This window comes from Podarcis erhardii (assembly GCF_964252035.2).
Source record: "Podarcis erhardii genome assembly, chromosome: 5".
Lineage (NCBI taxonomy): Eukaryota > Metazoa > Chordata > Lepidosauria > Squamata > Lacertidae > Podarcis > Podarcis erhardii.
Window position 1 is genome coordinate 23718087 of NC_138509.1, and position 27988 is coordinate 23746074.

Below are 27988 nucleotides of genomic sequence, written 5' to 3' on the forward strand. Positions count from 1 at the left end.
GGGAGGAATAAAGCAGAATGAATTTGGGTAATCAAGTGACCTTTATGTTTAGGAATGCTATTTTATTATAGAAGAGTTCTTTCAAAACATGACAGTTCTATAAAGTACATTAATTTTATTTTCATTATTTCAGATCTCCCTGGCTTGATAATGTCCATTGAAACACCAATTTCACATGGTTTGTTCCCCTACCACATTAATATATATATATATATATATATATATATATATGTATATATATATATATATATATATATATATATACCGTATATTGACAAGCCTCATGTGGGTATGCTGCAGACAGCATTAGAAAGTGTCATTGCGGTTTTGGCAGCAAATGTTGTGAAAGCGAGTTGCATTGTCTGTGAAATCTACCGTAGAAGAACTCTTAGGTTGTGCTAACATGCTTTCTCTTCTCCTTCGCAACTGGCTAGAAGATCGTTGTCCAGGACATAGTGGCACTTTCTCATGGCAGAGTGCCCTCTTTAGTCGAGCGATTTCTAAAGGGTGCCTGATTGGGAATAAATGCTCGAGGCACTTAAAATTGGCAGCTGGCCTCCAACAGAAGTCTGTGGGAAACACTGGCGTATATTGTCAGAGGTCCAATCCAATATTGTAAGCTAGCAGGCAGAATGAAGAGCTGCTGCTTCAGCTGGGGAGATGATAGCTTTGGCCTTGAGAGCAGTACTCTCAATACAAGAGTGTTTGAAACACTTCGTACATGCTGTGTTCTCAGCAACCCCCTACAGTTCCATTCATTTTATTCTGTTTGCAATTCTTTTATTATTCTTTTACGATGTATTGTTTTAGATACTTCAAGCAGCCTGGAGAATCAATTACCAAAATACAGGGCAAGGATGTTTTAAATAAATAGTTAAATACAATAAATTAATATCACACTGTAAGAAAGTCCGTATCTGTTATGTACTGAAGTTCCCACCCTGGGCCAGAAGGGGGATACTGTAGATAGTTATGCAAATAAGGGATTGAAAGTGACATTCAGTGATTGGATAGTTTTAGAAAATTGTTACAGTTACGTTGTACTGGAGCTCTATATAAGCAGGCTGACTGAACCCTTCAGTTCAGTTCAGTTCTGGCCTGTGAATAAACAAGAGCTGTTTGAAGAATCGCTGTGTCGTCTGATATGTTCACCCACAACTTAATAGTATCGCCCCACGTTGCAGACTGGGTGGTGGGTGGGTGATTGCTGAGAGTCCGTGACTGAGATGAGATATGAATTCATGTGTTTACGGCTCACAGCTCACACTCTTGCCTGGCACCATTTCTACTGGATCCCCATTTCACACATCAGCTAGTACTAATTAACACAGAATAATGTTTCAGTATGAATCTTAGCTAGGGAATGAGGGGACTTTGTGACTGGCCATTTTTCCTCCTTGCATTGCTGGTATCATTGAGTGGCTGCTTTACACATTACAGCTTTCTTATATGGAGGGGGTGGGATTGGAAGCAAAAAAATAGAAGCTCGTGTTAGTATACAAAGTGGGTTGCAAATATATATGCATTTAAAGGTGAAGTTACACCAGTCAAGGTACTGTTTCCCATAAATACACCGACTTCAGGAATAGTCTTCATGCAGAAAAATTGTAATGGGTAAACCAGTCCTGAAATCCAAGTACAGGAAAGTAAAAGCAAGCATGCAGCAGAGGGAAGGCAATGATTATTTTATTTCCCTTTTGTTTATGTGGGGAGGGTGTGGGGAGAGAATGACTGAAAGAGACTTGTCCAAGGTCACTTAGTGAAGCATGGTGGAGGTTAACTCAGATTCCAGACTTCCCTGTTGCAAGTCTGGTACTATCTGTAACAAAGAAAACGCCAACTTTAGATTAAGGGTTTTGCATTTTTTACATTCTAATATGTATAACAGATTTAAACAATAGAATGGGAAGTCTGTGTTATCTCTTCCAGACAGTAATGTGAAAAGCCTTTTCCTATGAAGTGCCTCAAATGGTGGAATATGTGATGGGGGGGGGAGGGTGTGTGTGTGTTAAAACAAGTTCAGTTATAAACCTTGATGTGGAGTGCTGTGTTGTTCTTCTTTTGTAAACCAATGGTTGCCCCAGTTTGACTGATCCCACAAACCTCTTATTTCTTCATGAAGAAGTGTTTTTGCTTACCTATCAAATACTTTTTTTAACAAGTATGCTATCCTAAACTTACTTACTAGGGAATAAGCCCCATTGAAGGCAGTGGTGGACTTCAGTCTAAGAAAACGTGCATAGGATCGCACAGTTAACTGCTTATATTTTTCTAATTCTAAATGCTATCAACTGAAACCTAAAAAAAAAAAATGTTGATGCACTGAGTGTAGGATAACCAGCCTCATATAACCAAAATGTTTATGTCTAATTCATGCATGAAGGGGTTAATGCCATAGAGTAAACTGTCCTGCCAGGCTTAGCAAGGTCATTCACCATCACCTTGAGAGGAGTGGTCTATGCTAGATGAAGTGGGAAACTTTGGAAGGAATTTAGAAGGGCATATTTTAAAGGTCTAACAGCCTATATTTCCATTCTTTACTTTGCAGCATATTTTTGTGATTTCAATTCTCTGCTGGGGTTCCCCAAACCTTTCCATCCAGAGAATTCTCCTTTTATTTACCCATTCCCTTGCCAACCAACACTGAGTTTATTTCCAGCTTCATAAGCCCTATAGGCCTTGCTCGTTTTAAGCGCTCCAGTTGTCCATTTTACAGTTTGCATGTTGGATAAATTATTGCCAGCTATATGAAGAAAGTGATATAATTGCTTAATAGCGGGAGCAAAAATTGCACGGCAGTTTTTTAAATATTCCAATCAATTAAGTTTTATGAATAAGTGTGGCATTTGCTCTTTAGTAACATTTGCTCTTTAGTAGCATTTGCTCTTTAAGGTAGTAACAACTACCTTAAAACCTGAAAGCAAAGAATCAATCTTATTTTACCCCTTTGCTTTAGTGCATGCATGCTTGCACTTTTCCCCACTTACATGCCCAGAATACTGATAAAGTATTGCAAATGAAACGCTCGAGATTTTAAAAATTGCAGCACAACTGCTAGAGAGGTTTATGACACGATCCAAAACCTTAAACAATAGTTTCTGTTGGAAACGGAGCCACAGGAAGCTCAGCTGTGCTTCTCTTACAATTAATTGCTTCCGCTGTATATAAAATTGAAAGTATTGGGCACTCTGGTGCGGAAAAAGGATATCCTCATACAGTGCTCCTATTTCCTTACCAGGGGCTATTACTGAGCCTTTCACCATTAATCCATTTATAATAAATTATCCTGTGATGACAAAAGAGAGGCTGAAACAGAAGGCCAACTATGACCCTTAGAGTTTTGCATTTTTGTGCTCTTTTCCATTTGGATCATATTTACAAAGTGCACCTCTGCTAGAAGGTGTTTACTTTTAGGACTTCAGAACTTTAGAAAGAACAAGGGCTTAACTCTAATCCCAGGATTGCCATCAGAAACATGAACTTTGGGGATGGGGCAGAGGGATAAGCAGCCATGGAATGGGAACTGGGGTAAGGGTTAAGCACTCCTTCCCCCCTCTCTTCTCTGCTCAAAATGGCCTCACAAAAGCTACTTTTCCTTACAAAAAGGGCTACAATTATGCATTTGTGCATAATTTGGAGTTTGTCCTTTAGAGTAGCCTGCCTTTGGAATAATCGCTACAAATTCCCGTTTTGTTTTTAAATGTCTTTATACCGCTATTTTATTGGTTCCTGGTTGCACTTTTGTTTTATTTTTAAATGTATTTTTATACTGTACAATGCTTAGAGATTTTTTTAAAAATTAAACAATTTATGAATCTTTAACAAAATAAATAACATGACTTGAAGTAGGCATGTGTATAATATCTGTGACATTTCCTCCATCCCCATTCTGTGTCTGGAGTAATTCATATGCATCAACCAAATCTGTACCTCTTTAATAGGCATAATCCATTTAGCCTCTGCTACCCAGGGTTCTCTGGGACACGGGTGGCACTGTGGGTTAAACCTAGGACTTGCCGATCAGAAGGTCGCCAGTTCGAATCCCCGCGACAGGGTGCGCTTCCGTTGCTCCGTCTCAGCTCCTGCCAACCTAGCAGTTCAAAAGCACGTCAAAGTGCAAGTAGATAAATAGGTACTGCTCCGGCAGGGAGGTAAACGGCGTTTCCATGCGCTGCTCTGGTTCGCCAGAAGCGGCTTAGTCATGCTGGCCACATGACCCGGAAGCTCCCTCGGCCAATAAAGCAAGATGAGCGTCGCAACCCCAGAGTCGGCCACGACTGGACCTAATGGTCAGGGGTCCCTTTACCCTTTACCTTACCCAGGGTTCTGAAGAATTCTGAATTATTTATTTTGCAAAGGCTACAGGATGGGAGCAAAATGCAAGAGAAATGGAAGAAATGCCAAAGGCTGAATATTACCCGCTTCACAAATAACAGTAAACCATGGCTTTTAAAACTATGGTTTACCAAACCATGGATTAGTGTTATGTGTGAACTCAGTCCAGCAACTGAACTATGTCTTATTAAATATGTGCAAAAGTCACTCATTATGCAAGGTTTGTAGTTGGCTCCTAAATCTTAGTCAATGTTAACCATAGCTTAGTGTTGCAGGCAAGCCCAGAACTCCTCTTTAAATATGTTTAAGGAACTGTCAACCACCCAACCAACCACAGCCATGAATGAAAAGAGGCAAAAAATCCAAATGCCTCAGCATTTTGGTTAATGTTAACCAAGTTGTAATGTTATGTGTGAACCTATGTATCTCAGAACTACTTTTCATAAAACAGTTGAAAACAGAAGATGGCTTTTTTTAATGAGAGTATTCCTGGCTGATAAATTTTCTTTCATTCTCTATAAAGTTGAGAAAGAATTTTCACAGCGCTGGGTCCTTTTTCTTTTTTCTTTTGAAGGGTGCAGAATATTTTATTTGTGTTGGCACATATAATCCATGCAAAGTATATTCACTCACACCTCACAAATCACACATTACAATGAACATCTGAAATAAAAACCTAGGTGTTCAAAACCAAACCCATATGTAAAAGTAAGGTCACTTGTGGTGTCAAATCAATATTTCCATACATTTTAAAAAAGCAAGATGCATAGTGTGATTGCTGTAGAGACCAAATCACAGAGCTGCAAATGCGAATAACTTTCATTTCTTTTACAAAATATCAGCACCTATTACCAGGCCTTCCTATTTAAAATTACGTGACCTAGCAGCAGATGCTATTTTTTAGTTACTGCTGCAGCATCCATGTTACTGAATACAGAGCAAGCTTTGAAATAAATATTTCATCCAAGCTACTGACCGCTGAAGGACCAAACCTGTGCCATTTGCTTGTGTGTATTGGTTTTATTTTTGTAAACTTGATTTTTAGCATGCAGTGGTAAATTACATGAAATGCTTTTCTGAATGTCTATGACTTATGCAACATGTATTGTCCTTGAGGCAAACAGATTAAAAGCCAACTACAAAGGGGTTGCAAATCCAGATGGAAGGTTTGCCATGTGATTCAACAGGATGTGGATTGCACCCAGAAAATTTTAAATAGATATTGGTGAGTTTCAACTTTAGAAAAAATAAAAGTTATAGTGTTTACTTAAATATCATTTGATATAATTTATCAAATCCCCTAAAATGATTTAATGCAACTTTCACCATTTGGTCATTCACAGGTACAGTATTTGACTTCCAGGAATAAAAGAAGCAAAAATAATCACCACTCTTGCTAGTGAAACAAAATAAGAACAAAATTATTTTAGTAGGTAATAGTTACAGGTCACAAAGACGGTGAACAGCTGAACCTGCCTAGTGTTTTCCTTCCCTCAGTAGTTACCATAATTTTCTACTTGACTATAGGCCCTACTCTGTATTACACATGCATATTCTTTTTCTTAAAAACAGTGGTCTTGGTGGGGCATATATGTGAGATACTACTTAAAGTTAACTCTTTGATGCTAGATACATTTACTGAGCAGTAAGAGCCGCTGCAGATGTTACTTTCAGGCAGGCATGGCCAAACTTGGCCCTCCAGATGTTTTGGGACTACAACTCCCATCATCCCTAGCTAACAGGACCAGTAGTCTGGGATGATGGGAATTGTGGTCCCAAAACATCTGGAGGGCCAAGTTTGGCCATGCCTGCTCAGAGCTTTGCATGTGAGAACTATTTATTTATACTCCACATTTTCCTGTCTTACAGATAAAACAGGAACAAGATAAACGGATAATGAAAATGGCTGACTTGCATGAGTCATGTAACATGGAAAGAAAACCCCCCCCGTGGGAGATCTTATCCCCTTATCTGCAATGGTTTTCTAGTCGCAGAAAGGCAGCTGCAATCTCCCATTTGTGCCCTCCTGTATTCTACTACTCATTTGTGCAGAGCAGCTATTTCTGTAGGTAAACTAGTTACAGCAACACCTGCCCTGGCTCTGAGCAGCCACCAGCATCAATGGAACCCTTTTCAAGTTAAACGTGTTTAGGGTCACAGTCTACAACTACCACCTAAACATGCAGAGACTTCTGGCAGAGACGTATACAATAGGGTATATAAATAATGGCAGGATTGTGGCAGCAAACAAGGGGGCAAATGCATCTACCACTTAGGAACAGCGGAGCAGGTGAGAGATGCTCACCCTTGTGGTTTTAGTCATCCAAACGTTACTGGAAGAGCATGGGATCCAGTCGCAGGGCAGCAACAGCAATGCTACCCCTGCAACTTAAGAATGGGCCCTAAGTGACAACTGAGTGATTAATGACAGAGTTGTCACAGTGCAGTCAACCCATGATCTATTGTAGGGTTCTGTTGTGAAGCAATAAATGTGGCTCACTGTCCTTTTATTGGTAGAAAGTGCCCGCCAGAGATAATCTGAAGTGGAAAAAAGAGCAGTGTGATAATTGAGTCCTATTTGTGCGTGGTTGACTTCTCAGATCACGGAAAGTTTCACTGCCACCAACTATTCTAATTGTCTCTGGTTCATAAGATGTAAAGAGAAAACCAGCATGACTCGTATATATATATATATTTTTTAAAAAGTTTGACAAAAATGCTAGAGATTCTTTTAAAAGAAGAACAATTAACCACACAGTTCTGCAGTCCTTGATAAAATGACAAGACCAAGAAGAATTAAAGTGCTGTACTTGCATATATTCTGGAGGTCAGATATGCTTATCTATCCAACATAGAGACTGAGTAAAAGGAGCAAAATGTTGCATACAAAAACGTTAACCTTGTGGTTTGTCCTCCAGTCTAAGGGAAAGGGGAAAATCAGGGCAGGATCCTGCAAAAGTTGAGCACCTTTAAGTCAAATTTATTTCAACCAGATAGCAAAGCATATGCTAAACCAGGGTTTCCCAAAACTTGGGTCTCCAGCTGTTTTGGGACTACAACTCCCATCATTCCTAGCTAGAAGGGGGCTAGTGGTCAGGGATGATGGGAATTGTAGTCCAAAAACAGCTGGAGGCCCAAGTTTGGGAAACTCTGTGCTGAACATTTTCCTGCAGAAATCAAAAGTGGTCTTAAAAGTGCATTCCATAACTTATTTCTTTTAAAAAGGCATAGTGTTTGAGAGCAAGATAAAGCAGGTCCCCCCCCCCAATTTTTTGACATTTAGTAAATAATAAAACACTACTTAAAAGGGGGTACTATTTAAATACTCAATAGTCCAATAGTCAACATCCTTAAAATCAGATGGTTCTTTTCCCTTTTCATGAATGCTAAGTATGTGTTACTATAACGTTCAATTCCAAAGCTATTTACTGGAGGGTACAACACTGGGATGATTTCAAAGTAAATGGCTTCAGATTATGACCATTTTGTGCACTCAGATGTTACTAACACTGACATACTCCTTCCATGCCTAGATCACAGATTAGGATGCTCCTCTGAGTAGACAGTTGCTTGATACTAACTGCTTAAATATCCAAACCTACAGACGGAATAAATACATGCTGCCAGTCTCAATAATACAAAAGCTACAATAAGTATACTTGTTCAGATATTGTGCATGATTTGTTCAAAAGGCGTTACACTAATACTACTCTAATTTCCAAAAGCTTCGTTTTCTTGCAGCAGCAAACACAATCACACTTCAGAGGTGACGTTATCTAAGAATCTAATCACAGTTAGAACTGAGCTTGCAGGTCATTCAGGGCTGCCCTGTGAACGGTATCAGTTTTAGCAGAAATAAGGGTTTGAATTGCCCCTGGCTGCTCTGGACTCCATTGTCCTTTTGGGAGCTGAGATTACACTATCTATTTTCCCTGCACCCATAAGATGAGAGGACAAGCAAGAGGAAATGTTTCTCAGCTACACAGAGAAATCCTCTCCAGGCTTTCCTCTTTTGTAGCAGCAGACTGGGGAAAACTGGTTCCCTTGTGATGCTCTGAATGAGGTAATCAGCTAAAACTCTTTAATGCTATATACTCTCTGTTGCTTCTCTTCTCAACAGGAATTATAGTCAACTAGCTTATTTCCTCCCTGCTCGCTTGCTCGCTTCTCCTACCAACCACCCCAACAGACAATTCCCTTCATATATATCCAGAACCTTGTGGCGACAGCTTCTCTGTAGCTCTATCCCACAGGATTGCTTCATGCATGTGAACACCGTAACAACTTGGGCAAAGCTGACTGCCTGGTTTCCCTTCCCCCCCTTGCATGATCGCTACCCAAATGCCACTCTTTCTGGCGGGAAGACTCATGCAATGAGCCCTGTACATGTGGTTGCGGTATAGACACGCATCACAGGGAAATGGCTACCATGCAAATTCAGGTATGGGCAAAATAGGCCTGAGCTTAATCCACACTCTATCCCAACTAATATCAGGGCCAATTCACAGTCATGGAAGCAAGGAGGCTGCTGCCCCAAGGTGGTCTTGTGTCGCTCCAACAATGTGAGGATGAAGGAGATGCATGGGAACCCAGGATGTGGCTTATTTCCATTCAAGTATTCACCAGCTGGGAGGGAGCACAATGCTCCTGCAAGGAAAGGACCACATCACTGGTCCCGCCTTCCAGGATTCCTCCATATTCAGTTACCAGGGTGATGTGGAACTGCACATACTAGAAGTAAGACAGTTCCACATCTGTGTGATGAAGGGTGGACATACCCTATGCTGTGTTCTGATTGCAAGCCTTGACCAATGGGGTGTTTTTAGTTAACGCTATGAGGTTCATAAAAGTCATTCTAGAGTCTAAACTGTGTTTGTTTTGTGAGGAACACTCAGTTGGCCTATCACTATCGACTATAAAAGTTATGCTACGCCTACTATTTTGACACTTTTGAGTTGTAAAGTAATACTAATAATGGCGGTTTTTTTAAAGCACTGTTGTGAAGTATAAGCTTTAAGTGTACGGTGCTGAACACACACACACTAGAAGATATTCAGTATTTGTAATTTTATGCAACCGTTTTATAAATGACCCCCCCATTCATTTTGCTTAAATCTTTGCAGCAATGTTTCACTGTCAAGTTTTGAATATTCATTTCCTTTTTTTAATATGAAATATGTAGGAGAAAGATCTGCACATAGAAAAAGCAGCTGAATTCAATGTCAGAAGGTTGAAAATTCATTACCTCCCCTGACCCCTCCCGTCCCGGTCATGAGAAATCCATAACTATCTATATTTCGTTTGTTGAGCCAACTCCTAAACTTTTCACTTTGCCTTTAGCTTCTAGTTCTTCCTTTAGACATTGATGGCGTGTGCATGCTTCTTGCATAGCGGCTTATCCTTCTTCGAATAAAATGGCTGGCCTTCCAAATTCACATGGCACACCTGAAAATTAAGAATACAGGGATATTACGTGTAATCAAAGAGGGTGAAAGGCAGCATTCAAGTTTCACGAGTTCAACAAAATGGCATGTGAGTCCACCCCTAAGAGAAGAAGAAGAAGAATTTGGACTTGATATCCCGCCTTTCACTTCCCTTAAGACAGGCATGTTCAAAGTTCGCTTTGGGGGCCTAATCCACCCCCTGTGGCAGTTTATTTCCTGGTGTGAAATCCCAATGAAAGGTCAACAACTTTGGGGTAAAATTGTAAAAAAAGGTCAACAACTTCAGTCTTAAAAAAAGTTCAACCACTTTGGCCAGCCCTCATGCATGTTCACTTCATCAAATCTGGCCCTCTTTGAAAAAAGTTTGGGCACCTCTGTGAAGGAGTCTCAAAGCAGCTGACAATCTCCTTTTCCCTTCCTCCCCCACAACAAACACTCTGTGAGGTGAGTGAGGCAGAGAGACTTCAGAGAAGTGTGACTAGCCCAAGGTCACCCAGCAGCTGCATGTGGAGGAGCAGTGAAGCGAACCCGGTTCACCAGATTACGAGTCCACCATTCTTAACCACTACACCAGGCTGGCACTAACCTAGGCAACGAGAGAGAGGTGCACACAAAAATATAGACAGTGGTGGCAGGTCCTTTAGGGTGTATGGGGCACTGCCCCCCCCCCACCTCAGTCTGCCCTCAGGAAGCCCCCATCTGCACCAAGTGAAAAATGCCTTGGAGGTAGAAAACTGGTGCATCAGGAAGAAGACTACCCTAGAACCCTCCTATATAGTGAACCTCCCACCCACTGCAGTCATAATGCTACAGTCCAGAAAGAAACTGAAGTGCCACGAATTTGCTGCATGGGAAGATTAGCAAGAGGAGGACTGCAAAGCCCCAGTATGTTTTGATGCAAGAAACCTACAGCACAAATGAAGCAGGTGTCATGCCAAGTGTGTCCAAGGGCTTCGATGAACTTGTCTCCTGCTTCGACAGGGAAGTCACACCCATGGCATTTGGTGCTGAACAAGGCCACATAGTCTAGAAATGGAAACAAAAAACCAACATTTAGAATGCAAAACAGCTAACTTTCTTCCAGATCTGCTGGCTTTATTGTTGCTTGGAATACCGTTTTTCAGCCTTGCAAACTTGTTCTGGAATGGCTTATTTCTCTCCTTCTGCCACCTATCCAAAACATCTGAGGGCAAATCCATGTGCAAAGTGTGGGCACAGTTTCAAATGGGAGGGTTGGTGGGGAGAATAGGCGTAGTGCCCAGTTATTCCATTCTCTTGGGCAGCCACACTTTTTGCTTGCATGCAGAGGTTTCCGAAAGAACAGAGGGCTGGGGGAGCATAAGACACTGAGCAACACTGTCCATAAGATTTCCAGGAGCATAAGCTGGGTGTGCAATACCTTTCTCACAGTAGGGCTCTCCATCCTCCATATGGAAGAGGCTATTCCCAAATGGCTTCCTGCAGGCAGCACAGACAAAGCAAGTTGTGTGCCAAGTCTGCCGAAGGGCATGCATCACTTCCTGAAAGGCAAGCAGAGTAGCAGATGTATTGTTCACCACTGAAAGGGCATTCACGGAGAGAGAGACAGATGTGTCAGGCCAGGGCAGTGAAGGATAGGAGGACGATATGTTCTTCCTTAACTGGAGGGAAGAAGCCTTGGGCCAAGTGGAGTGGGGAGGGGGCTAAACCCTTCCCTCCCCAAGTGGCTTTCTCCCGCAAATCTGCTCTGCCAAATGTTTTGCCACAGCTGGCACAGATCTGGAATGTTGGCTGGGGGGCAAATCAGCTGGTAGGAAAGGGGTGTGCGTGGATTAAGCATCTCCCACCCGCCCAAAACTTCTGTACAACACATCTTCCTAGGCCCTTTTTCCCCAGAAACAGTGAGTGGGCTTTAATAGCACAAGGTCAATGTGGCCTACAATCTGAGTTTAAAATAATCAAGTTCCTCCCTCCAGGTTCTGGCATCAGCTCAGATGTCTTTTTCAGATGCGAGAATACAAGCTTAGGCTGGCACTTTTTATTTTGGGGAGAAAGCCCCTTAAGCAGATGAGCACAGAACTGCTGTTGCCCCACAAGTGACCATTAAGGTTGGGGCTCCGAGAGGATATTTATGGAGCCCAGAGCCAATGAGACAAGGTCCTCTGACAGAGACATAATTTCGGATTTCTGGGATGGGCAAGAGATTTCAGTTATGGACCAAGACCCTGAGCAAGCTTTAGAGACCTGCTTTTGGACAGCAGCCATGGAGGACCCCAGTCTCAACTGGAGCCCAGGCCAGTTTCTTACCAACCCCCTGCTCTGCGGGTGGGGAGGGGGAGAGGGGGGATGACTTTGGCATAGCTTGGGGTCCAGCATGGCTGCTTTTCTATCACAATAAAAATAGCCAGGTTAAATGCACATTTTAGAGAGTGTTTTTAACAAATGAGAGAGAAAAGGGAGAGAGAGAGAGAGAGAGAGAAAGAACACAGAGTAATTTATGCACCACTCTGGCCACAGCTAATTACATGTCAGGCAATTGTTTAAATGTGCAGGTGGTGCTATAGGAAATGCTTCCTCTTTTCAGCTTTTTAATTCATACTTACACAGATATTATGCAATTTGATCTAATGCTCTGCCCTTTGCGCCTAGCGCCGACAGCCCACCATCATTTAGGTCAGTAGCATGTCTCATTAGTGAGTCACTGTTAGCAAGTTTAATTAACTTTAATGAATGCGTTGCAAAACAACCCAGTAAATGAGCTTAGATTAAGTTATGGAGTTCACAGCAAACAAAATTCAGCTTGCGAACAGAGGCATGTTTGCTTACTGGCTTAAAGAAAAACCTATCAGTCATGGGCAGCCTGTGCTACTTACAACCTGATCAGAAACTGAACCAAATGGAAGCCAAGACAGCACCCTCAGGTTGACAGGCCCAGAAACTGCCTGACCTCTGGTGCTGGCAAGGTCACAATTCATCCTTTTTGATTGCCACTTTGCGGGCCTAACTCTGCCAGAACTCTGCCACACGTCTTCTGCTGGCATTTGGCTGTGCTTGCTTGCAGACTTACCCCCATGATCTTGGTGTGGCACCTGGCACAGGTAGGGGCAAAGAATTGCTCATAGCAACGCTCACAGTACACACTGTTCTGCTCCTCAACAAAGCCAACGTCAGCCAGGGATGCCTTGCAGTATGCGCAGTAAAATTCCTCAGGATGCCAAGAACGACCCATGGCTACCAGGAAAGGACCCCTGTAAATCGCAGGACAGAAACATTCAAAGGTTGCAAATGCGAAGGACAGATCTATATAACAACCTTGCATTGCTTTTCTGTCATTTTATTTGCTCTGGCTTTCCCCACTGAATTCTGGGAAATGACGGTTTGATGGGGGTCCTGAAAAACCGCCTCCCAGAGGGGAAGTTGTGTCAGTCTGTTGCAACAAAAAGAGTCTTGATGCACCTTAAAGGCTAATATATTTATTATGGCATAAGTTTCAGCAAAGCACAAGACTTCTGTTTGGTGGTATGGCTCTAGGGGCACCAACGGAAGGAAGAGCATCTACACACATGGAGATTGCACTACTTTTCCATTCTCTCGAAAACGTCAGACTTCCTGCAACCTAAGAAAAAACAGGAGAACCACAGGGAAAACGCAGGACGACAATGACTGGGTGATGGTGCCATGTAGATGCCCCTTAAAAAGTGAGTGGATGCATGGCAGTTTTCACGCTAGATACTTGGAGCAGGAAAACCCTAAGGCGCCACAACAGCCTTTGCTCAGAATTGTCTGTTAAAATATTGCAAGCATCTCTCCCAAACTAGGATTCCTAAAAGCCGTTGCAAAGAAGGAATCACTTCTAAGTTCAAATCTGTAATGTAGAAATGCCCCAAGCTGAAAAATCTGAATGACGCTGACCTAGTGTTGCTATCAGGAGAATTAGATAAAGTAGGCATAATTAAATATGCTGTTTCTTTATATTCAGCCTTGGATAAGAACAGTTTGTACTTTCAACCAGATAAGTAGAAATGACACCTTGCGACATAATTCAAGTGCCCTGCATATGCTTCCACTGTCGTTAGTGATTCTTAAGTGCATATAAGTACCTAGTTTTGAATGCATACCAGCTCTGAAGAATACATAAGAACAGGGCAGATGGTGATATATTCCTACTGAATATAAATGCAAAGATAAGTCTTATTTCCCAAAAGCGCTAATAATAATTGTTTGGTTCTCTACCATGCTGGCAGGCTGCTAGATACAAAAGCCTGGGAGAAATTCTACTCCAGTATGGCCTATACCAGGGGTCAGCAAACTTTTTTAGCAGGGGGCCGGTCCACTGTCCCTCAGACCTTGGGGGAGGGGCGGACTATATGGGGGGAGGGGGGGAGAACAAATTCCTATGTCCCACAAATAACCCAGAGATATATTTTAAATAAAAGGACACATTCTACTCATGTAAAAACACGCTGATTCCTGGACCATCTGCGGGCCGGATTTAGAAGGTGTTTGGGCCAGATCCGGCCCCCGGGCCTTAGTTTGCCTACCCATGGCCTATACGAATTATTATTATTATTTCAATGGCTTCAGCGTGGTCTCCTTTGCAAGGTAAGGAGACTAGCAGCAGCAGCAGCAGCAGCAGCATGAGAAAGGTGATCAATTCCATAGATCACCTTAACAGAGAGTATGTTGCTTGCCTTGTGCATAGAGCTTAGCTTTGGGCAAAATCCAATCAAAATCCCATTGCAACAGTGTGCCCCAAGGCCAAATTTAATCAGAGTGACTAACACCAACTGCCTCTGCAGAAGACAATCTTATCAGGGTGGGGAGCATCCTGACCATAAATGCAGAGTGAAAAGAGGCATAGGAAATTAAAGGCTGTCTAGGAAGGAAGGACACCTTCCCCCAAAAGGTCTAAAAACTGGGCTTCTAAGACCACTCCCAGTTTCCTTTGTGTGGTACTTGCTGCTGGGTCATTTTGCTGCTGAAAATCCCTCCTGCTGACAGCCAGAATCCAGGGTCTGACTCCATCATCTTCCCAAGCTTTTCCTTCACAGCCTCTGGTGTTTGCAACTCTGGGTCCCTGCTTGCTGCTAAGGGTTCAGAAGTCCTTTTCAGGGCTCTCCTTTGGGGTTGCCCACACGCCCCCTTGTCCCATGCCTATAAAGCATGTGCCTGAATGGTTTTCTGCTTGTGTCGTGCTTTCTAGGCATGGGTCCAAGCAGTTTTGCCTTTGCCCCACCGCTATACCCAAGGAAACCTCCTATTTAGTGCTAAATCGGAGCAGACATCATTCTGGAGAAAACCTGATTGATGCTTGCTCTGATTCAACAGTAAATAGCGGGTTTTCCTGGGGGGGGGGAGGGGAAGGAAGTGTGGAGGAGCCCTCTGTTTCTGCTCCTGCAGGGTCCTGCTTGCTGAAGCAGAGATTCTTGTTCAAAAGTCCTTTTCAAGGCTGCTTTCCTTCTTCATCCTTCAGTGCACCCCAGTTTTGCTGCTCATCAGGGTGGGAAAGCTAGCTTTATACAGTTGTACCTCGGAAGTCAAAAGGAATCCATTCCAGAAGTCCGTTTGATTTCCAAAATGTTCAGAAACCAAGGCGCAGCTTGCGACTGGCTGCAGGAAGCTCCAATCGGAAGCCACGTCGGACATTCAGGTTCCAAAGAATGTTCGCAAACCGAACACTCAGTTCCGGGTTTGCAGCGTTTGGGAGCCAAAACATCTGACTCACAAGGCGTTTGACTTCCGAGGTACAACTGTGCTGTCTTCCAGAGATCCTTCCACTACAGATTGTAGCTGCCACACTGGCTCCATCTTCGTATCTCTACATGACTGTGTGTCCGACAAGTATTTTAGCCCTTCCTTAAGTCAGCCTTCCACAAAGCTTGTGCTGGCTGCACGTGGCCAAGGCCCAGTTTGTGAGTCCAGGGAGAAATAGCAGTGTGTCAGCAGCAGCAGCAGCAGCAGCAGCAGCAACAACAACAACACATCTTTCCTCCTGTCTTAAGGGCCAAAGCCCTGCTCAACCTCACAGGAATCCTGGCCCACTGGTCTAAATTGCTCTGCGATGTGATGCTTTCCCATTCCCCCTCCCTCGGAAGAGTCCCACTGGCATACCTGATGATGCTATTACAGTGTCCGCACAGCGGAGTCCGGCTGCTGGCTGGGAAACGCTCAGCCCTCTGAATCGTTCCCCGGGCAACTGCCGGAGCCTGGGAAGAGGCCGGGATGGAAGGAGGCGGGTACGTGGGGGCCGAGGCTGGCGGGGGTGGCACCGGAGCCCCCCGTGGCAGGATATGCTTGGTGACAGTGGTGGTGCTTTTCCCCGGAGCAAACTTCTGGGAGAAGGAGTCGTCCGTGATCCAGGGAGGACGGCTTGAAGGCTCCGCTTGGCTTGGAGCTTGGGTGTGTACAGGCACTGGGGCTGGCGCCGGAGCTGCTGTTAAGGAAAGGAAACAGTGTTCATTCAGCTGCCTTTATTTTCACTATTGCAAGCCGCAGTATTGACCAGAACCTCCTTCAAGCCACAACGGCCTCAGGTGACCTCAACTGCCGCCCAACCCATTATCACAAATCAAGTGCTGCGCAGCTGATCCAAGGATATCAGATAAGCCCCTGTCTCTGGAGCCAAGTCAACGATAAAAGCCACTGCCGACTCTCTCCACTGCCGAGTCTCGGTTTGGCCATGATTATCAAGGTCACCTACAGTAACGTAACATAGCAGCAGCAGCAGCAGCAAGGTTTTATTCAGGAAGGATGGAGGGAGTAAATACATCCAGTGCATTTGGATAATGGCAGCATGCGACTGATATATATGCAAAACCTGAAGGACTTTTCTTATCTGCTGCAGCAAAATATGGAATGTCCTTGGGTTGTGGTGGCCTATGGTGCAGTCAGAAGTTAAGACCCACTGTTTCAAGAGGCTTAATTCAGGTAGGTGGGCAAATGTGTGTGCATGGATGTATATCGTTGGAGACTGGTTAGGGTGAATGCGGAACCTCAGCCAGCCCCCGCCTTCCTGGCTCCTTATTTATATCCAGTCTAGAGTATGGCACTGGCTGTTTTGCTTCCTCCTCCTCCTCCTCAAGTCTCAATGTTGTCATTATATAACTAGGTAGGGAGGAGGATGGGGGCAAAAGCTTGGATCTGCCTGGCATTGGCTCTGGCGCCACCTACTGGTGGTCTCCCTGTCTTCCACACAACCAGTTCCAATAGGTGCCATCCAGCACTGTAAAAAAAAACACACACAAAAAACAACACCACCTTGGCCAACTGTAATTGAAAAAGGGTGCCAGACATGGGCATAACCAGGAGTTTTGTTGGGGGGGCAGGCTTTTGTTAGGGGGGCAGAACCTCAGATTTGTATTGATTTGTATTTATTTTTACTGGTTTTTGGGGGGGCAGCAGTCTCCCCCGTCTCTCCCCCCCCCCCCCGGTTACGCACATGGTGCCAGCAGCTTTATTCCAATTTGATTCCTCTGAACCGGGCAGAAGCTTTGTGTTCCTGTGCAACCAACAAAACAGCAACTTTTTTCTTCCTCCAGAAAGAAACGTGTCTGGGCAAATTCCCCAGAAAGACAGGCTTGCAACTCAGTTCTCATGCATTGCACTGCATAGTTCTTTTGAATGGAGGACAGCTGCAGGGACTCCCCATTCCCCCCCAACCAGGAATGGAAAGTATTTTTGTCTCCATCATAACGCTGTTTCCTGACTCTTACCCCCTCCCCTTAACGTCCCTCTCTACTTCTATTAAAAGCGTTGGGGCTTGCCTTTCTTCCTGAAATGCGCTGCCTCCAACCCGACCTCTCTGCTCCCCCCTCCCCCCATTTGTTGCTGGTTCCCTTCCAAGACTGCTCACTTTTCCAAAGTGTGAGCTTGATCTGATCTGCTGGCCACAGCTAAATTCCCTAGTACTTCTTGACGCACAGCTGTGGTATTGTTTGGTGGCTTCCTGACCTCTCCCCTCCCCCCCCTCCTACATACATACATACATACATACACCCATGCACACGGATCCATAGGGTCCCTCCTGAAATCCAGCTGCCTTTTGAGAATGCCCCCATTGTGCTGGGCTCTAATATTATGCTCCGCCTTAGGTATAATGCCTCCATTCACAAACAGCTGTAATGCCCAGGGCGTAAAATAGGCAGCAGCAATTAACCCTTTGCAGGCACCAAGGAATCAGGATCTCTTCCTCCCTTCCACTCCATAAAAACATAGGAAGCTGCCTTAAACCGAGTCAGCCCTTGGATCCGTCTGCAACTAAGGGAACTAGCAGAGGCCCTGAAGGGTTTTGGACAAAGGGCTCTGCCAGCCTTACCTGGTGCAGACATTCTATGAATGAACCCTTCCCCCATCTATTGATTAGCCATGCTTTCATTCTCCTTGCGCTCTTGCCAGATAGACATGTGTTTTTATGGGGTGCATCTAACTATGGCCACAGCAGTTCAGCTGCGTTCTGATAACTCACTCCTGGCTGTGCAAATCAAGAGAGCTCAGCTATAGGATCAGCAGATGCCTATGATGTTGTTTCTTACTGGACTGCCCCACTTCAGGCGGGAGATGCTGGTTGGGGTGATTGTTTCCAAATGCAGCCGTCCAGTGGTCCCTGGGAAGCTCACAAGGCAGGACAGCGACAGCTCTCCGCTGTTGGTGTCCCTGGCACCTGGTAGGCTGCCCCTGAACATGGATGTTCTATTTCCAGCTCTACCTGTCTTTCATATCAGAACCAGTGAAGGCGGTGAAGGCCCTGCGTGAGTGTCTGCAGGCGGTTAGACAATGGATGGCAGATAACAGATTGAGGTTGAATCCTGACAAGACAGAAGTACTGTTTCTGGGGGACAGGAGGCGGGCAGGTGTGGAGGATTCCCTGGTCCTGAATGGGGTAACTGTGCCCCTGAAGGACCACGTGTGCAGCCTGGGAGTCATTCTGGACTCACAGCTGTCCATGGAGGCGCAGGTCAATTCTGTGTCCAGGGCAGCTGTTTATTAGCTCCATCTGGTACGCAGGCTGAGACCCTAACTGCCCAGAGACTGTCTCACCAGAGTGGTGCATGCTCTGGTTATCTCTCGCTTGGGCTACCTTTGAAGGTGACCCAGAAACTACAATTAATCCAGAATGTGGCAGCTAGACTGGTGACTGGGAGCGGCCGCCGAGACCATATAACACTGGACTTGAAAGACCTACACTGGCTCCCAGTATGTTTCTGAGCACAATTCAAAGTCTTTGTGCTGACCTAAACGGCCTCGGTCCAGTATACCTGAAGGAGCGTCTCCACCTCCATCGTTCTGCCTGGACACTGAGGTCCAGCGCCAAGGGCCTTCTGGCAGTTCCCTCGCTGCGAGAAGCCAAGTTACAGGGAACCAGGCAGAGGGCCTTCTCGGTAGTGGTGCCCGCCCTGTGGAACGCCCTCCCACCAGATGTCAAAGAGAAAAATAACTACCAAACTTTTAGAAGACATCTAAAGGCAGCCCTGTTTAGGGAAGCTTTTAATGTTTAATAGACTATTGTATTTTAGTGTTTTGTTGGAAGCCGCCCAGAATGTCTGGGGGGACCCAGCTAGATGGGCGGGTATAAATAATATATTATTATTATTATTATTATTATTATTATTATTATTATTATTATTATTTCACTGTCATGGGTAATAGCTGTTGAAATGGACCTATGCTTTGAGAGAATGTGTCTAATCCTTTTCTAACACCTTCCAACCCAGGCACCAGGCTTGATTTCAAAAGCTGCCTTCTGATGATCAGCTTGGACCTCTGGCAAGAGCCACCTGTCCTCTTCTGTGGCAGCCTGCTGAGCTGGGGTGGGGAGGGAGAAGGGGTGTAGCGGGCAGGGAGGAGAGAGAGAAAAAGAAAAAGAAGGGCTTGTGTGTGTGAGAGAGAGTCAGAATGGGGGTTTTATTAGGAGGGAGAAGGGTGTGAATGTGTGAGTAAGTGAAAGAAAGAGAAAGAGGAAGGGAGGAAGGAAAGAAAGAAGGAAAGATGACAGTGCCCACTTTTTGCTACAGCATTGCTCACTGCTCAGGTCTGCACCCCTCCCAATGGAATAGCCCAGAGGGAACACAGCCCTTAAGAGAGAGAGAGAAAAAAGACTGTCGAATTCTAATACAGTCAGTGGTATCAACAACACAGAGCATGTTTCTTAACTTGAGAGCTAAAGGTATAGTGTGTAGACAGCTTTCAAGTACATTCGGAAAACGTTCTTTTCCTCAGAGAATTCTGGGCACTGCAGGTTGTTAAGGGCTGCTGGGAGCTGTAACTGTGTGGAGGGGAGTAAACTACAATGCCCAGAATTCTTTGAGGGAAGCCGTGTGTTTTGTATGTGCTTTAAAGGCACAGTGTGTACATGTGCCAAGTCCGATTCTTGCTCTGTCAATAACAAGCTTGTTTTAGATAAGCATTCTTGACGGGCACCCAATAAAATCTTGTCTCACACTCTGTTCTTCCTTCTCGCCCATATTTTAAAAACAAAAACCCCTTCTGTTTGGTTTCCCCTCCCCATTTCTCCAGCAGCAACTACAAATATCCTTGCTTCGCAAGCAGGCACCCTCCACCTTAGCTCCAGGCTTCATCTTTTTCATGCGTCAAAGGTAAACAGAGTTTAAAGATATCTGAATCAAATCCCCTGCCCGCCTGCCCCCCATCACAATCACCCTAAGCCCCAGGGCCCTGCTATTTCTGTCTCATGGTATTTATTAAGTCAGTAAAAATTAGAGGGCGATATTTCATCTCTAATTGCCAAGTTCAAAAGCCTCCCACCTCCACGCTCTGTAATTAAACAATGTGATTTTCTTGAGTTGGTAGCGTTCCTGGTTTCCCCTCCCTCCCTGCCATCACCTCCAAGAATCAGTGCTCACTCATTTGAACATGAAATCATACCTATATCTCATTGTGTCATTTATATATACACCACAGTGTGGATCCCCTATTCAACGTCGGGGGTGGAGGAAGGAGCAGGATCATGGCAGCAGCCCCTGCTCTCCACCCGTGTGTTCATTTCAGAGGTGTGCACACAAAGGGTTCCCTTTCCACAACCACAAACCCTGAAAAAGAAAATCAGGGTTCTGGGTCCTGTGAAAACAGCTCTACGTGCATGCAGTGTGTGTGTGTGTGTGTGTGTGTGTGTGTGTGTGTGTGTGTGTGTAGGTTCTCCCTTGGCCTGTGTACATGCTATTCCTTTAGAGCTCATTTGAAACACATTATTTCCCTCAGATTCTGGGCACTGGAGTTTACTTTTCACAATTACATTTCCTAGCAACACTTAAACAAACTATGGAGTCCAGAATTCTCTGAGGGAAAGAATGTACTTTGAAAGTAAAATGCAGACCCTCCAAGCACACCTATTTTCCAGGGACAGTCCTGGATTTACAGAAGCCATTGTGGTTTCTGATTTGATCCTGGAATGTCCCGCTTTTCCTTAGGATGACCCTGTTTTCACTGGAGATATGTTGGAGGGTATGGAGTTATGCGATCCCCAAGTCAAGGGAAGGTTTTTTTAAAAAATGTTTAATGTTTTATTATGTTTTTATATATGTTGGAAGCCTCCCAGAGTGGCCGGGGCAACCCAGTCAGATGGGCGGGATATAAATAAAAAAATTATTATTATTATTATTATTATTATTATTATTATGGAAGAGAACGTCTCTATTTTCATCAGAGAAATGTTGGAGGGTATGAGAATGTGCACACAGATATATTTAAAGTGTTTTTAAAAATGAATGTATTTTAAATGGGGTGAGGGGTGGGACTATCTAAATGGCACTCCTAGTGCGGGAGAGAGAGCCCAACTTTCAGGCCTAGTCTTGACAAACTTTGGTCATCTGAGTAACTATGTGAGGGGGAGAAGAGATGGCCTCATCACATCTATCCACATCCAAAGAAAAGGGTTGCTACCTGTCCTCTTTTTCCAGGACACGTCCTGGAAGTTTTCATGGGTATGTAAAATGAGAGTCGTCATAGCGATCAACAGTTAAAAGTAGAAGTCGGCAAATGGGTCCTCTTTTTTTGCTCTTCAAAATATGGCAACCCCAACTAATGCATTTTATGTGGCGTACAGTGGTACCTCGGGTTACATACTTTTCAGGTTACATACGCTTGAGGTTACAGACTCCGCTAACCCAGAAATAGTGCTTCAGGTTTCTGCTGCTCCAGAGAAGCGGACATGGAGCAATGGTTCCAAACTACAAGAAAGAAGATTCCACCTAAACATTAGGAAGAACTTCCTGACAGTAAGAGCTGTTCGACAGTGGAATTTGCTGCCAAGGAGTGTGGTGGAGTCTCCTTCTTTGGAGGTCTTTAAGCAGAGGCTTGACAACCATATGTCAGGAGTGCTCTGATGGTGTTTCCTGCTTGGCAGGGGGTTGGACTCGATGGCCCTTGTGGTCTCTTCCAACTCTATGATTCTATGATTCTAGGTTAAGAACTTTGCTTCAGGATGAGAACAGAAATTGTGCTCCGGTGGCGCGGTGGCAGCGGGAGGCCCCATTAGCTAAAGTGGTGTTTCAGGTTAAGAACAGTTTCAGGTTAAGTACGGACCTCCGGAACAGATTAAGTACTTAATCCGAGGTACCACTGTATTTTCAAACTCCAAACTAGCCCCACCCACTCAGGCTGGACATTAAACCAGAAGTGTTATGAAAGGCTTCCTGGGTCAGCTGGCCTCTTGCCTGCGCTACAAGCTCTTCCTTGCTCATGTGTGCTTTTTTGTATTCATTGGTTCACCTCTGACTGCCGCCACTGCCTCAGCCTTGACAAACCATCACATTGTGGAGCAGACTGCCAGATTCCGTGCAGAAGCTCCTGGTTTCTGGTTAATGTTTTAACTTGGAGAATAGTGTTGCTATTGACTATGACAAATGCCTTTGTTCTCTGAGCATTCCAAGGCCCAGCAGCCTAAACTTTGCTACACAAGGACCTGTAAGGAACACATTCCTGTATGAAGTGCTCTTGCATAGCAAAGCTTCCTTTAGAGTTAGACCCATTCCACTTTAGCTGCATATCTATCTATCTATCTATCTATCTATCTATCTATCTATCTATCTATCATCTATCCTTGAAGAAGGATCTCCTACATTCTGATTATACATTGCAATCCCTCAGCAAGTTTAGTCAGAAGTGAGCCAACTGTGTTCAGGAGGACTTACTCACAGGTGAGTGGATTTTTTGGCTTAAATATTTTTCTTTTCTTTTATCCACTCCTAGGTAAGTTTGCTGAGAACTGCAAAACAGGGTGGGTGGTTTTTCTTTTCTTTCTTTACATATCTAATTTACTTTCAAATTCTCTCAAAGCAGTTCAGACATAGGGGGACTTGGATGGTACTGTCCTCGTCCTCTCACATGTAACGGCAGTGTCTCAGACTGCCCACAAGAGGTGGTGTTGGTGCAGAGCTGCTTAATTTCAAGTGCCCTCATGTCAAAATTTCCCCCCATTCAGAAAAGCCAGTTTGGTTTATACATGTGACAGGATGGCTGGAACGGATTACATTAGGTCTGCAGGTGAGGGAATGCCATTTTTAATGTTCCCCCTTGTAAGGAAAAATACCCTATAAATAAAAAGCTAGCAAGCAAGCAAGCAAGCGAGAAAGGTTGTAGCCCAACATAATCCTGACTGTCCTAGCTTCCTGCTTTCAGTGAGGTTTTAAAAATAAATAGGTAAGAGAGCCCTTTAAAATATGATCCCCACCTAGGGCCTTAAGTGAGGTTCATCCTATCCTATTATTACTATTATTATTATTTCAGTTTCTAGCGCACCCTCTTTTGATTCACAACCCTAAGGCAGGTTAAAGCACGGTATATTAACAACAATAAAAACACAGTAAGTTAAATATAACTGCTGAAACACTACAATTCTAACTCTCTTGTTACAGGCCCTCCAACTGTCCCATTTTTACGGGTACATCCTGGAATTACAGAAGCCACCCTCGCTTCTGATTCAATCCCAGAGTGTCCTGCCATTTCAGCCAAGGGGGACCAAAAGAGTGCGGAACCAAAAGACGTGTGCTTTGGCTCCACACCTTGCCGCTGCTGGCCAGTGCACACGCACAAGGAGGGCTGCTGCTTCCTGAAATAGAGTGCCACTTCCAGAAGTACGCCGCTGTCGCCCTCCTCATGTGTTTGTGGCCACAGTGGCGGGTGTGCGGCAGTGTGGGGTGCTGTGCAGTGGCGGGGCATGCACACACTTGAGTTGGCAAGGCAGTTGGCGGGTAAGCTTTGGCAGTGGATTTTGGGGGGGTGCAAGGATGCGAGCGGTGCGGTGGCAAAGGGCTAGTCGGGGTGTGTGTGTCCCAATTTCTTCTTCAGAAATGTTGGAGTGTATGCTATTAACAAGACAGACAATAAGGGGGAGGGGGATCACAAGCTCATTTCAAAATGACTCCAGAGTTATTTTTGTTTTAAGTATCCATTTCAGCCTGGCCAGAAATACGCATAGCTACCCGCGGAACGAGACCGCCTGCACATCTGCAACCGGAGCCCGTTCAGACAAGTGCAAAGGCTTATGGGATCCTCCCTTCCTTTTCCTGGCAGCTTCTCACACTGTATTGCAAGTAGCTTCTCAAATTCTCCCAAGAAGCTGCTTGCAATACAGTGGAGTTGCTTGTCTTTCCTGACAGCGACCCACCTCCAGGGAAAGGGCTGAAAGGGACTGTCACCTCTTTCTGACAGCATGTCAGGCCCACTCCTGACATCTGAATCTGCTCCAGCCCTACTGCCTGGGAGTTGAAATAGCAGTCAGTCTGTAGATTGCTCAGCGCTCTGACAAAACTAGAAAAAGAACTAGGGCACTCTGCCACCTTGTGACTGGATTCGGAAACGGCAACCTGCAATCCTACGACAGATTTCTGAAAAGGTGATTAGGTTCCCAAAAGCACGCTGAGGGTGTCTTGTTTTATTTTAAAGTAAACCAAAGGACATCAAACGATTGCTAAGCTATGTAAGAATTCTTACTGGCAACACGATACCACCAAGGAGCCACAGCAATCATTTGAAGTGAAGCATAAGAGCATTTATATTTCAAGGCAGATTTTCAGCTGTTGCCTGTAAAGCTGCTATTTTTATGTTATTTTCACGTCTATCCTCTTCCTTTCAAGGAGCTCAAGGTGGTCTTCACAGTTCTCCCCTTCCCCATTTTATCCTCACCATGACCATGTGAGGTAGGTTATACTACTATAGGGTTACCAGACGTCCCCGGTTTCTGGATCCAGTCCCTGGATTTGCAAATCTGTCCCTGGGAAACGTGGCAGTGGCAGCCTTAGCAGCCCAGAGCCAGCCTGGTCGCGCAGTTGGCTCTGGCTGGCTTCAGGAGCTGCCTGCTGCCGTGGCGCCCGCCATTTCTCCTGCACTACGGCAGCAAGCAGCTCCCGAAGCCAGAGCCAACTGCGCTACCAGGCTGGCCTCTCCTGGGCAACAGCCACCCGCCCGCCCGTGACTCCCCTGATCTGTGAAAACAAAGGGGGAAGGAAATCGGGGAGGGCTCAGGAGTCACGGGCAGGCGGCGCACTGTTGCCCAGTTTGTAAAAAAACTCTGCGCATTTATGTTTCACAGGGTGCGAAAGAAGGGCTTTGCACCTTTATACAATATGCATGTGTGCTTGGGCCCAGGGTCTTTTGCCTCACCATCTAACACTACTGACTCACTGTTGCTACTCAGTTTCAAAAAAAAAGTGTCTCTGGATTAATTGAAAAAAATCTGGTAACCATATACTACTAGAACGTGACTGACTCATGTTTGCACAGTTTGCATTGTGGTGGAGTGGGATTTGAACTTGGGTCTCCCCACAGTCCAACACTCTAATCACTGGCTGTCTCTATTAGTGGAACGGATGTCTTGTAGGCACAAAAATGGGAGGGCGGGGGTGAAGGACTAGGCAGCCTTTCTCAACCTTGGGTCCTCAGATGTTCTTGAACTACAACTCCCATCATCCCTGACCACTGGTCATGCCGGCTAGGAATGATGGGAGTTGTAGTCCAAGAACATATGGGGACCCAAGGTTGAGAAAGGCTGGACTAGAGGGATATGGGCAAGACAACCCAGGATGTGAAGAAACTCCTCCCAACCCTGTCAACAGGGCAAGGCAAGGCAACAGCAACATTTCCTGGCTGTTCTTTCTGAGCTCCTGATAATCTAATAATAATAATAATAATAATAATAATAATAATAATAATAATAATAATAATGATGATGTACTACTTTGTATACCACCCTTCATCCAAAAAGAGTTCTGGCACCTCTTTTTCTAGAAAAATAGCACTGAAAATGGGAATGCAAAATACAGTGGTATCTCGGGTTACATACGCTTCAGGTTACATACGCTTCAGGTTACACACTCTGCTAACCCAGAAATAGTGCTTCAGGTTAAGAACTTTGCTTCAGGATAAGAACAGAAATCGTGCTCCGGGGGCGCGGCAGCAGCAGGAGGCCCCATTAGCTAAAGCGGTGCTTCAGGTTAAGAACAGTTTCAGGTTAAGAACAGACCCCCGGAACGAATTAAGTACTTAACCTGAGGTACCACTGTACTTAATAATAATAATAATAAAAATTTTACCTGTCTGCTTCCAAAGGAGAGCCAAAAACAAGGCCTATTCCACTGGCTTGGCTCAGACCAATTGCCATTTGGCTCCCTCCTTCCCAGAACTGTCTGCCTCAGTGAACCTGGTCATTTCCCCAGTTTTGAAACATGTTGTATGAATTTGTACTGAATGTTCTTATTTTCCTCATTCCTCCCCCACCCCGCCCCCCTTTTATACCATGCTTATCTGCCATTATTTTAAACTGTAAATGACCTTGGCTGCATCGGTAGAAAGGCAGCAGATAGACATAGTAAACAAAAATCACAGAAAATGTGAGTTGTGGACCAGCCAAGTACCTGTCTCACTATGTTGATAATGCCTTCTAAGCAAGCTCTTTACCAGTGTTTCTCAAACTTGGGTCTCTAGTTGGTTTTAGACTATAATTCCCATCATCCCTGACCACTGGTCCTGCTAGCTAGGGATGATGGGAGTTGTAGTCCAAAAACAGCTGGAGACACAAGTTTGGGAAACGCTGCTCTGTAGTATCTGATGTAACAAAAGGCAGCCCCTTGTGTTAGCAGTTTGAAGTCTCCTTACCTGGCTGATAGACCGAAGGCCTGATGCTGGCAGTGGTGACAACTCTGGGCTTTGAGGCAGGAGCTGGGGCTTCGTTGTAGCCTGGGTAAGGAGCAGGGCTGTGGGAAGCTGGAGCTGATGTATAAGATTGGCCTGGGCCTCTAAAACCAAAGCAAAGCTGTGAGCAATTCATGCATATATACCACAGGATTAAGACCGATGAAGCATTTGTTGAATGGTGTCTTCCATAGAACGTTGTGAGAGCCTACCAGAAAGTTCCAGAGGCAAGGATGGAGACATTGTTACCTTAAAACTCAGTGCAGCCAGCATGTAATTATAATGCTGGTGTTTTGAAAGACTGGGTTGAAAACATATTTAATAAAGGAGAGGCATTAGGTTGCTCTTAGCACATCTGCAAAACATTACATTGGAGAACTCTTAGGGGTGCTAATATGGCTAGCCCCATAGAAAAAGGTGAGATTTCAATAGGGAAAATGGTTCATTGCTTCAGATTCCAGGGAAGATGGGTAAAGGTGGGGTGCATTTCATAGAACTGTAGAGTTGGAAGGGACCCAAACGGTCATTTAGTCCAACCCCTGCAATGCAGGAATCTTTTGGCCAATGTGGGGCTCAAACCCATGACCCTGACATTGAGAGTCTCATGCTCTACCAACCGAGCTTGCCTTGTGACTGTTCTTGCCGGTTCACTGACATGGGAATGTCACGTATGGTGCACATGGGAGACGGTGATTTAAAGTAGTTACAATAGAGTTTCTTAAAGTGGAGTGGGGGGAGCCAATTCAACTGAACTCATTTCAGTGGGAACAGTGAAGCCACCAAGGCAGATCTAGAGTAGCCATCTCCTTCCTGGTGTCGAATTGTTGTTGTTGTTGTTTTTGTTATTATTATTATTAATACCATACCTATCTGGCTGGGTTTCCCCAGCTGCTCTGGGAGGCTCCCAACAGAATATTAAAAGCACGATGAAGTATCAAACATTACAAACTTCCCTATACAGGACTGCCTTCAGATGTCTTCTAAATGTCAGTTGTTTATTTCCTTGACATCTGATGGGACGGCGTTCCACAGGGCGGATGCCACTACTGAGAAGGCCCTCTGCCTGGTTCCCTTCTTGCAGTGAGGGA

At 44.7% G+C, this 27988-nt stretch overlaps 1 protein-coding gene across 13 annotated transcripts in view; it reads right to left on the reverse strand.

Moving 5' to 3' along the window:
- Positions 1 to 4888: 4888 nt before the first annotated feature.
- LDB3 (LIM domain binding 3) overlaps positions 4889 to 27988 on the reverse strand; it is a 148682-nt gene continuing 125582 nt past the window's right edge. For 12 of the 13 annotated variants that reach the window (XM_081861172.1, XM_081861164.1, XM_081861168.1 and 9 more), the window contains 6 exons: positions 26865 to 27004; positions 15870 to 16191; positions 12826 to 13006; positions 11179 to 11299; positions 10690 to 10805; positions 4889 to 9780 (listed from right to left, as the gene is read on the reverse strand). In XM_081861172.1, coding sequence (XP_081717298.1) covers positions 9691 to 9780; positions 10690 to 10805; positions 11179 to 11299; positions 12826 to 13006; positions 15870 to 16191; positions 26865 to 27004 — 970 coding nt within the window. In that variant the 3' untranslated portion in view covers positions 4889 to 9690. The remainder of the gene's footprint in view (positions 9781 to 10689; positions 10806 to 11178; positions 11300 to 12825; positions 13007 to 15869; positions 16192 to 26864; positions 27005 to 27988) is intronic. The other variant, XM_081861173.1, reaches the window with a different exon arrangement.